Source organism: Leishmania martiniquensis, chromosome 36 (assembly GCF_017916325.1).
Source record: "Leishmania martiniquensis isolate LSCM1 chromosome 36, whole genome shotgun sequence".
Lineage (NCBI taxonomy): Eukaryota > Euglenozoa > Kinetoplastea > Trypanosomatida > Trypanosomatidae > Leishmania > Leishmania martiniquensis.
In genome coordinates, this window is record NC_090171.1 from 830,193 (window position 1) to 840,497 (window position 10,305).

Below are 10,305 nucleotides of genomic sequence, written 5' to 3' on the forward strand. Positions count from 1 at the left end.
GCTGCCGCAATGCCTCCCAACCCCTTGTGGTGGCATTCAAGGTAGCAACACTTTATCGAAGAGCCAAGCAGAAGATAGTTGTGGCCTCCGCCACTGCACCTCCAGTGGGCATTGACACGAGCGAGAAGCATATTTTGCTCTTCTTAATGCCTTGCTCTCTCTTTGGTTTGCAGGCTTGCCATAGCGCTTCCAGCACCTTCCCCTCCCCGCTGCTCTAGCTATCTCCCTCCACTCCTCACCCGCGTGCACCGCTCCCGAAGTTCACAGCGAGCGCATGGGAGGGAAGACGGGAAAGCGGTCACCTCAAACACACACACACACACGCACATATCTTTTTTTTTAGCGAGACAGCGAACGTGCCATACAGACGCCGCATTTGTGTTTTGTCGCTGCCGCTGCATCGCTGCGCTTCCCCTGCGCGCCTCTTATTTTTTCCCTTTTGCTGTTTTTTTTCGCTCCGTCGCTCTGCTGCCCTTTCCTCTCCCCCCTTTTCGTTGTGTTTTTCTTCGTTTCTCCTCCCTGACCACGTGGCGCCATCATAGACCCATCTTACATAGACGTCGGATTCATATCCGTTTCTGCTTGCATCATCATCTTGCTCAGCTGACGGTCTCTTCCACACACCCGCACTCTTCTCGTGCCGTTTTGTCCTCGCCCGCTCTCATTTTTTTGGCGCCCCGGTGGCACCGAGTCTGCTTGCGTTTCTCGTGTACACACACACACACACACTGACACGAGCGCGCACGCGAACCAGCCGCCGGAGCGTTGGAAGAGGCGCTGCAAAAAGTTGAAGAAGCTGACGCCTTCGGAGAAAGTTCGGGAGGCGTGTTTCCATTGCCCTCAGGTCTCTCGCCATCTCTCGCTGAAGCTGCCCTATCACTTTCTCGTTGTCGCCGCACAGGACACCACCAAAACGCAAGCACACGGGGTAATGCCATCTCGGAGCCGCTATCAGGGAGGTGGCTCTGCAAGGGGCGGCTCATACTTGTCTGCAAGCATGACGCTTTCATCGCGACCATCGAGTCCTCACGCGCCGTCATCTTCATCGCTCTCGCAGCATGCGCGGCACTCGCGGCTCATCGCTCCGCTTGCCGGTTCCACCGCTGGTCGGGCGTCGGCTATGATGAGCTCAACAGATTTAGGCGCCGCTGTTGCATCACCGTCACCCACAGACGCTTTGCGGCCGTCCACGTCTGTAGAGGCAATGGCGCCCCTTAGTGCGCTAACCGTGAGCTCCCGCCAGAGTACAGCCTCCTGGGTGCCAACTCGCCTCACCTCCTCTTACTGTGTCCTAAGCGCGGCCGGACTGCAGGAGGACTTCTACACAAGCTGCCTATCCTGGGGGACGAATCAGATGGCGCTTGCGCTGGAGGAGGATCTCGTGCTGTTTCATCCCAGTCACCCGCGACAGGCCTCGTCGACGGTACGCATCTCGACCCCTTCTGGTTCCGGTGATGCGTATGACCAAACCGCCACAAAGCCCTCTGCCGCCTTCCCTGGCCCGCGGCGAGCGACGGCGGTGGCAATGACCCGCTTCCAGGAAACATCTTGCTTTCTGGGCATGTCGAACGGCGCGGTTGAGCTATACGAAGAACGCGGGGATGGCACGCTGCAATGCACTGTCGCTTTCGCCATGCCACCGCCGCCGACGAGCTACCTGAGCTCTCTCGTACCCGGCAGCGGCGATGGCAGTGACGCGGCGTCGGCATCTTCATCGACATCTCGCGCAGCACGCGCATTGGGCCTTCTCAGCTCTTCTGTTTCGTCCATCAGCTGTGTGGGTACCAACAGTCGCCATCCTTGGCTGGGATGTGCAGCCACTGCTGCACGCGGGCTGGTTACCCTGGATGCAAGACAGGTGCAGCCCGCCATTTGCTTCGGCACGGACGCCGAGCTTTGTGAAGAAGAGCGCGCGACAAACGCATCAACTGTAACCGCATACACATCATCGGCTGGCAGTAGCACTCTCAGCAAGCTGCAGCGTGTCGCCACGTTTCTCCGGCAGCACGACCGACTGTGCAGCGTTTCGTGGAACGCGACGGGATCACTTGTGGCGACGGGGAGTGGAAGCGGTCTCGTAAAGGTGTGGTCTCTCAGCGCACCGCAGCGCCCCTTGCACACATTCATTGTCGATCAGGACTGCTCTGTGAAGGCACTGTGCTTCCACCCTACAACTCCCTATCTGCTGCTGGTGGGGGCCTCCGCTGGCGCGGCAGGGCTGCGCACGTACGACTTGTCCGGCGCTGAGCCTGTCTTGACCTCCACTGGCGCGACGGCTGCTCCTGTGACGCAGGCCCTGTACGACCCCGAGGGCCACTACGCAGTTACCGGGGCCGGCACCCCTTCGCCGCCCACCTCGTCGTTTTCACCACCATCCTACCCTGTGCTGACCGCTCACGCAGAGCTTGGACCGGCGGGCGGCGGTGGTGGCGGCGTCTTTCATCAGCATGAAGGCGGTTGGCACCGTTCCTCATCAACTCGCCCCAGGACCACAGGCGGCAGCAGTGCCACTGGTGTATCCGGCGGTGACCCTTTCCCGCACGATTCGTGGGACGAGATGGTGACGCCGGCCTCTCCTCTCAGCGCCGCGTTTGACACGGCGGCCGCGCTTGGCCGCACCCCTCCCGGTGAAAGCGGCAACAACTCAGCGGCTGCTCACAGCTCGCCAGCGAACGCGCTGGTGGTGTGGAGGTGCGGCACCAGGCACCGCGAGAACTTCCTGCGCGAGGCTCTTCTCCACACTGGCAGCAGGCGAGGCAACGACACAGGCGGCCGAGAAGACTTTCTGCGGCACGACGACGACGCGGATAACGGCGGCATAGATGCAGAGGAGGACGAGGCAAGCGTCGACGGCAGCAGCGATGCTGCCAAAGTGGGCTGCCGCGCCCGATATGGTTTTCGGGATTCGGCCTCCCTTGCAGACGACAGCCGCAGGAGCGATATCGTTTTCCCAAACTCAGAGTGGATGCCAATGTACGCCCTTCCTGGCCATCGTGCGCGACCGCTTCTCATTTGCGCTCCCTTTCCACAGTCCCCCTTCGCCGGCTGCTACGCGTCGATCGCCGGTGGTGAGGATGGCACGATCCGCTTTTGGCGATTCTTCGAGACAACCTCTGACACGACGCACTGGCACCACCGCCGCCACGCTCAGCAGCAGTCAGCAACGACCCTGGAGGAGATGGATTGGCTCGCTACCCCAATGCTGCGGTGAACGAGAGCAGCGCGCCTTTTTTTTACCCGTATGTGCACCAAACAGTTCGGCAGGGGGATTGGTCGACAGCATGCTTGTGTGTGGGGTGGGCAATGCGAGTGCAAACGAAACGGGCCGTGGAGCCCTCTCCCTCTACCTCCCTGTCTTCATCTGCATATGCTGGCGTGCACGCGATGAATGCCCGGTGGAGCGGCAGATCCCGGCTGCCCCTCGAAGCACTGCCCTCCCTTCCCCTGAGCAAGTTGGCGAGAGCCTCCACTCCTCGTCCCCCCGTCTTTCGACTGTTTGCACGCCTCGAGTTGGCGCTGTCTCTCGCGTTCACCCGGCCCTTTCGTCGAAGCCGCCAAAGAAGCGGCGGCGGCGGCCCGGCCGGCGCATTGGCGTTTTCGCCCTCTTCAGCCGTGGAGAGGGACAGATGAAAAGCTGAAAAGGTCACCCCTTTTCGCTTGCGCCTCTCCTCGCACGAAGGCATTTGCACTGTGACGCGCTACGCCATGCTGGCGGCACCCGCATGCGACTGTGCGCTCTTCGTCCTCGGGGCCTGATGCTGCGCTGCACCTGCCGGCTGCTTCACGATTCGGCGCTCTTTTCGTATCGCTGGCAGTGCAGCTCTCGCCCCTATCCGAGTTGGGGTAGCGTGAGCGTGTTGCCGTGCGGCTTCTCTGTTCCTCTTTGCTGGACAGCGGGTATGCTGGCAAAGTGCTTCGCCAGGCGACTTTGAGGGGACGGCGCACTGTCTGCGCAGCACGAACCGCCCCCCTCAAGCGCAGGCGCTCGCGCAACGGAGCAGGAACGTGTGACGGCCCGTCTTGCGAGCAGCCTAGGGCTTGCATGTGCTCTCGATCGCGAGAGGGGATGGAACCCTGCCTGGCCAGAGACTCAGCGCTGCTAAGCCCGCCGCCGTCAGTGGGACGAGGTCTTTTCCGGACCCACCGTCTGCTTTGCGGATCAGTGCGATCCGCGGGCGTGGCGCAGGCTTGGCAAAGTTTTCGAAGCGGAGGTATGGCGGGCAACTCAACGGCGCATTGCGGCTGGCGAGAGGGGTTGCACCAGCCATCTGCATGCCGGCTGTTTTATCCTCTCGCCCCCTTTTTTCAACCCAGTCGTGTGACACGCAGAAGTTCGTTTTCTCTCTCTGTCTGCGATTTCGTCGTGCTTGTGGGATGGCACTGGCGCGCTTTTGCGCTCAATCGCCTTTCCTGATGTCTGCTCGATTCCCTCTGTTTGCTGTCGGACTGAAGGAAAGGAAAAACGACGAGCGGCCTGTCGACTTTTTCTACAGCTCTTGATTAGGCGCGCGCATGTGCCTGTTGCGCTGTCCTCTCGACCCTTCAGGGGTCTTTTGATCCCTTCTTTGTTTCTTTTCCCGGCAGTTGGCGGCACTGCTCCTCTAACGTACTCATGGGTGCATGCCCCCTTCCCATATACGTCGCGTAAAAAAACGTACACGAACACAGACACACAAACACACACGCCTTTTCTGTGTGAAAGCCACCAATGGCGGCTAGAGCAGCAGCAGCAGTCGCAGAAGCGGAAGCGGACGTGACGATCGCCTTTATCAATACCGCAATTGGACGGAGCAATCGTCTGATTATCTTCAGGCTCGTGTCCGTACACAAAGACCCCTTTCATGCTCGACATCGAGCGTATACTGTGGACCGTGCGCCGGCGCATGTTACCCCCCTTTTTGCTTCGCGCAGTTCGTAAAGTCACGAACTGTCCGCTGCGTATCGAACCCCCTGACGAGCAGCTTCCCTTTCTCTCTTTCTCTTTAGTTTCTGCAGAAGCCCCGGCAGGGCCCAGCGCGGCCACTACGCGGCACAAAACATGAGGTTCATGGACGTGGCGCTAGTCGTGGAGACGGCTGTCATTGTCGCAGTTATCGCCACTGTACCCTACACGGAGGTTGACTGGAGGGCGTACATGGAGGAGGTGAAGGGCTTCCTCGATGGCGAGTTAAACTACCACAACCTGAGGGGTAGCACTGGATCACTGGTTTACCCGGGAGGCTTTGTTTGGCTGTACAGTGCCATCTACTGCCTCACCAAGAAGGGGGAGGCTATTTTGTTTGCTCAGTGGATATACGCTGGCGTTTACCTTGTGACGTTGGCAATGGTGTTGCGCCTCTACACCCGTGCGGGTCTCACGTGGAGGGCCATGATTCCACTTTTCGTCTCCAAGCGCATCCGAAGCCTTTACGTGTTGCGGCTTTTCAACGACTGCTGGGCCATGCTCTTCTTGTTCGCCGCCGTCTCCTTCATCGCAGGCCGCCCCAGTGACCCTGCCAAGCGCTCGCACCAGTGGCTCGTTGGCTGCCTGTGCTACAGCATTGCCGTGTCCATCAAGATGAACGTGCTCCTCTTCGCACCGGGTATGCTTTACGTCATGCTCCGCACGCTTCCTCTCAGGCGAGTGGTGTGCTACTTGCTTCTCTGTGCCGCATGGCAAGTGGCTGTGGGCCTGCCTTTCCTGGCTTACAACTGCAAGGCGTACCTCTCCAAGAGCTTTGACCTTCATCGCGTTTTCACACACCGCTGGTCAGTAAACTATCAGTTTCTCGATGCAGAGGTTTTCGGCAAGCCTGCATTGGGCCAGGCGCTGCTTGTGATGACGTTGGCGACGTGGGTGCTGCTGTGGCGTACGCGCTGGGCCTCACGCACGTACCTGACGGATGAGGAAGCATACGTTCTGCATCCGGTAATCGCTGATACTCGTCGGCAGAGCACATTCGCTCGCTGCAGCACTACGGAAGACGAGCAGAAGGCGCAGAGACATGCCGTTTACACGTCTGTGCTGCTCACCTTCTTCGAGGCGAACCTTGTCGGGATCGCTTTCGCCCGCTCCATTCACTACCAGTTTTACACGTGGTTCTTCTACACAGTCCCCTTTGTTCTCGCCCATACAATGTTCCCACGGCTGCTGCAGCTTCTGAGCTTCGCCCTTATTCGCCAGGCGTTCGAAGTGTATCCACCAACAGCAACGACATCGCTGATGTTACAGGGAGGATTTGCCTTGATGCTATTGGCGTTTTTATTTTTAGGTCATGACGGTCTTGAAGCTGCTCTACCGAGAAACACGCGGCGCGCCAGGCGCACAGAACCGAAGCCGGGGCAAGCGCAGGTGGTGGGTGGCGCGTCAGGGGAGCAGTAGCTTAGTGAGGCGATGACCGCATCGACAGCTGCTGCCAGGACCTTTGTGACGATACTAGCCGCCTGTGGAGTTGTGCAGTCGAATCTGCCGTCACGGCAGCGGACTGTAGGCAAACCTTGAACTGCAGCATCGTTCAAGGCGACTTTCTCAGCACGCAGCGAGTACGGGGACTGATATGGCCACGAAGAGGCCACCCTCATGTGTAACACGCACTATTGCACAGGTTGTCTGGCTGCCCTTTGAGCCGGCTCGTCCCTCCCCCATGTAAAGTGTCCCGTTCGTGGAGTGAAGCACCTTGTAGAGACCTTTTGGCCATCTCGTGAAAATGCAGATCTCCTGCTGTCCCTCCCTCTCGCACATGTATACGTGTGACCGCCATGACTCCCGGATGCGCGTCTCAGGACCTCATCTTTAGGCTCACGTGTATGCGCTCAAGCGCGTTGGTCGGGAACCGCCCATCGCGAGGGGCCACGACGTCACGACGCTTGGCGGCCGTTGTCGAAGGAAAGCGGGCCACGGGTGATGTGTGCACACATGAAGAGCGGCGGCGGTCCCTGGCCAAAGGGATTGGTCGACAGCATGCTTGTGTGTGGGGTGGGCAATGCGAGTGCAAACGAAACGGGCCGTGGAGCCCTCTCCCTCTACCTCCCTGTCTTCATCTGCATATGCTGGCGTGCACGCGATGAATGCCCGGTGGAGCGGCAGATCCCGGCTGCCCCTCGAAGCACTGCCCTCCCTTCCCCTGAGCAAGTTGGCGAGAGCCTCCACTCCTCGTCCCCCCGTCTTTCGACTGTTTGCACGCCTCGAGTTGGCGCTGTCTCTCGCGTTCACCCGGCCCTTTCGTCGAAGCCGCCAAAGAAGCGGCGGCGGCGGCCCGGCCGGCGCATTGGCGTTTTCGCCCTCTTCAGCCGTGGAGAGGGACAGATGAAAAGCTGAAAAGGTCACCCCTTTTCGCTTGCGCCTCTCCTCGCACGAAGGCATTTGCACTGTGACGCGCTACGCCATGCTGGCGGCACCCGCATGCGACTGTGCGCTCTTCGTCCTCGGGGCCTGATGCTGCGCTGCACCTGCCGGCTGCTTCACGATTCGGCGCTCTTTTCGTATCGCTGGCAGTGCAGCTCTCGCCCCTATCCGAGTTGGGGTAGCGTGAGCGTGTTGCCGTGCGGCTTCTCTGTTCCTCTTTGCTGGACAGCGGGTATGCTGGCAAAGTGCTTCGCCAGGCGACTTTGAGGGGACGGCGCACTGTCTGCGCAGCACGAACCGCCCCCCTCAAGCGCAGGCGCTCGCGCAACGGAGCAGGAACGTGTGACGGCCCGTCTTGCGAGCAGCCTAGGGCTTGCATGTGCTCTCGATCGCGAGAGGGGATGGAACCCTGCCTGGCCAGAGACTCAGCGCTGCTAAGCCCGCCGCCGTCAGTGGGACGAGGTCTTTTCCGGACCCACCGTCTGCTTTGCGGATCAGTGCGATCCGCGGGCGTGGCGCAGGCTTGGCAAAGTTTTCGAAGCGGAGGTATGGCGGGCAACTCAACGGCGCATTGCGGCTGGCGAGAGGGGTTGCACCAGCCATCTGCATGCCGGCTGTTTTATCCTCTCGCCCCCTTTTTTCAACCCAGTCGTGTGACACGCAGAAGTTCGTTTTCTCTCTCTGTGTAAGGGTAAAAGCGCATGGATGGGACTAGTGAGAACGTTTTCGGGGTTCTCATACGGGATGCAGCGCTATACAGCTCATACTCTGTGACTTCGCGGAAAGAAAAAGCTAATGCCACAGTGGGTAGGGTGGATTCTGTCTTTTTCTCAGCGTCCTCCTCGCACCACGAACACGTCGACTAGTAGGCCCACTACAGCTGCAGCCCACACTCGCCCCTCTGACGTCCCACGGCTGCATCCGGGTCGCCCAGGACGCACCGTCTGCCGCCGCATCGCGCCATGCGCACGGCAGGCACTCCCTGCCCTTCCGCGCTGCCTCTTCGGACGCGCACTGCGCGATCAGCCCCCGACAGGCACGGGCGGACTTCGTGCTGTCGTCCAGGCGGGCCGCGCTCGAGGGCGGAGGCGGCGGCGTCTGTCGTGGGGGTAGCAGGGGGCGGCCTAGGTGCATGCCGCATGAGCGCTCCCCTCCTCGCCGAAAGGGGGCTGGCCAGCCGCAGGGCAGGGCCCTCGGAGACCCTGCGCGCTGCCTGCGTGCCGCGCCTCGCCCTCAGCCGCTTCAAGCCGCGCAACTCCGCGATGGCGTGCGCGGGCTCTCCACATTCGGGCCTGCAGGGCTGGGCGACGTGGCTCGTGGCGCGAGCGCCACGCCCCCGGCATCTGCGCCTCATCGGCACACCCCGTCGGGTGTGGGAGGTGCCGCACATGTGCACCCCTCGGGGCCCACGGCTACGGATCGCTTCGCGCCCTTTGACCTCGGGGCGCTTCTGTCCGGATGCCACACACCGCGCCGGCACCGCTCGGCAGCGCGCGTGCGCACAGAGGACCCGTGGCCCGTCGCGCCCTGGTGGGGCACAGGAGGGATGGGAGGCAGCCATGGACACCCGGCGGGCGACGTCCGCGCAGCCCGAGTGGGATGCGCGTAATCAGGTCAGCGTGTAGGAGCTTTTATGGGAGGATGCATACATGTCTGTGCGGAGTAGTTTATTGTCAACTTTGGAAAGGTGTAGTATCCGTATGATGGGCGCGTGTTTGTTTGGCACTCCTGCAGTGCAGGTGGCGCAGCCGACCTCAGCTGATGCGCAGCCTCACAGACGGGTTGGTTGGCGCAGCAGCTCGTGGCCTTGGAGCACATGAAAGGTGTGGCGCGCACCTCCTGTTGCTCTGCCCTCTCGTCCTAAAGAGTATCTGCATGGCGATGAGCGCATCGTGCGAGGGATTGCGAGACACAGAAAAAGAACCGCTTCGCCATCGGCTTGGCAGTCACGCCTGTGCTTTTTTGCCGAGGCGCAGCCGGAGAGGCCTTCACACCCTACGGGGCGCGAACTCTGCGCCGCGTTTGCGGGTACTTCTTCCGCTGGAATGCGTTATGCTGCTCTGGTGCACACCGAAAAGACGGGTAGGCCTCCCTCATCGGCGTCTCTCACGGGGCTAGCGAAGCCGTCGGCTGTAAGAAGCGGAAGGCCCTGCTCGCTCATGAGCAGACCCTCTCCCCCTGAAAAAAAAGAGAATAGACATGAGAGAACAAACGAGAGGTTCCAGGCAATTGTGGGCGGGCATGAGAGAGCGATAACGAAGTTCGGATCGTTTCGTGTATGCACCGTTATTTCGTAGCCCCCTTCAGCCTTGCATGCGGGCAGCTCTGTGCTCTCGCTCATGGACAACTTTCCGCATCCCTTTCTTTCGCCGCCTGTGAATTGGCGTGGTGGCGACGCTAATGGCGTCAACATGACGCTCGTCCCCTCGCTCTCCTCCACTCCCCTGCCCCGCTGCACACCCACATACACCCACTCGATCGAAGGAAAATAGCGACGGCAATCATCACCGAACATTGTACAGTTTTTTCTTGTGCCCGCCTGTTGTTCCGCTCTGCACCCCGAGCACAGCTCTGCCATCCGTCGCCGGCTGTCAGCGTGCCTTTGCTGTCTCGTTGCCAGCTTCTCCCTCTCTCTCTGAACTGTGCAGTGTTGGCCCTGACCTCCTCTGGCTTTTCTTCAAGGTGTACATCTTCGCTGCCATACCCCCCCCATTCCGCGCCCACCTGAAAAAGCGCGTACGCGAATATAATCACGCAGCTGAAGGTAACGGAAACCCGCGAGCGCAGCCCACTGTCTGTTGCCCTCACTCTTCTGACCCGACTCACGCTGTCAAGGCTGCACGAGTAAACAAGGAGGAGGGGGGACGTTGAAAAAAGAAACCGGAGAGGAGCTGTACTCCTGTGTTAAGGTCCTCGAAGGACTCCTCTGCTTCCGCGGACAACTTTCTGGAACGGCTCTCTCTTTGCTTGTGCCGCGGTGA

General features: G+C 60.6%; 2 protein-coding genes across 2 annotated transcripts; both read left to right on the top strand.

The window, feature by feature from the left end:
- Positions 1-931: 931 nt before the first annotated feature.
- On the top strand, positions 932-3,211 carry LSCM1_00210 (uncharacterized protein; the record flags this gene model as incomplete). Its single annotated transcript, XM_067317862.1, has 1 exon — positions 932-3,211. The coding sequence occupies one exon, from the start codon at positions 932-934 to the stop codon at positions 3,209-3,211; it is 2,280 nt and encodes a 759-aa protein (XP_067173967.1).
- A 1,827-nt stretch (positions 3,212-5,038) lies between these two features.
- Positions 5,039-6,361, top strand: LSCM1_00211 (uncharacterized protein; the record flags this gene model as incomplete). Its single annotated transcript, XM_067317863.1, has 1 exon — positions 5,039-6,361. One exon carries the CDS (start codon positions 5,039-5,041, stop codon positions 6,359-6,361), a length of 1,323 nt encoding a protein of 440 aa, XP_067173968.1.
- Positions 6,362-10,305: the final 3,944 nt, after the last annotated feature.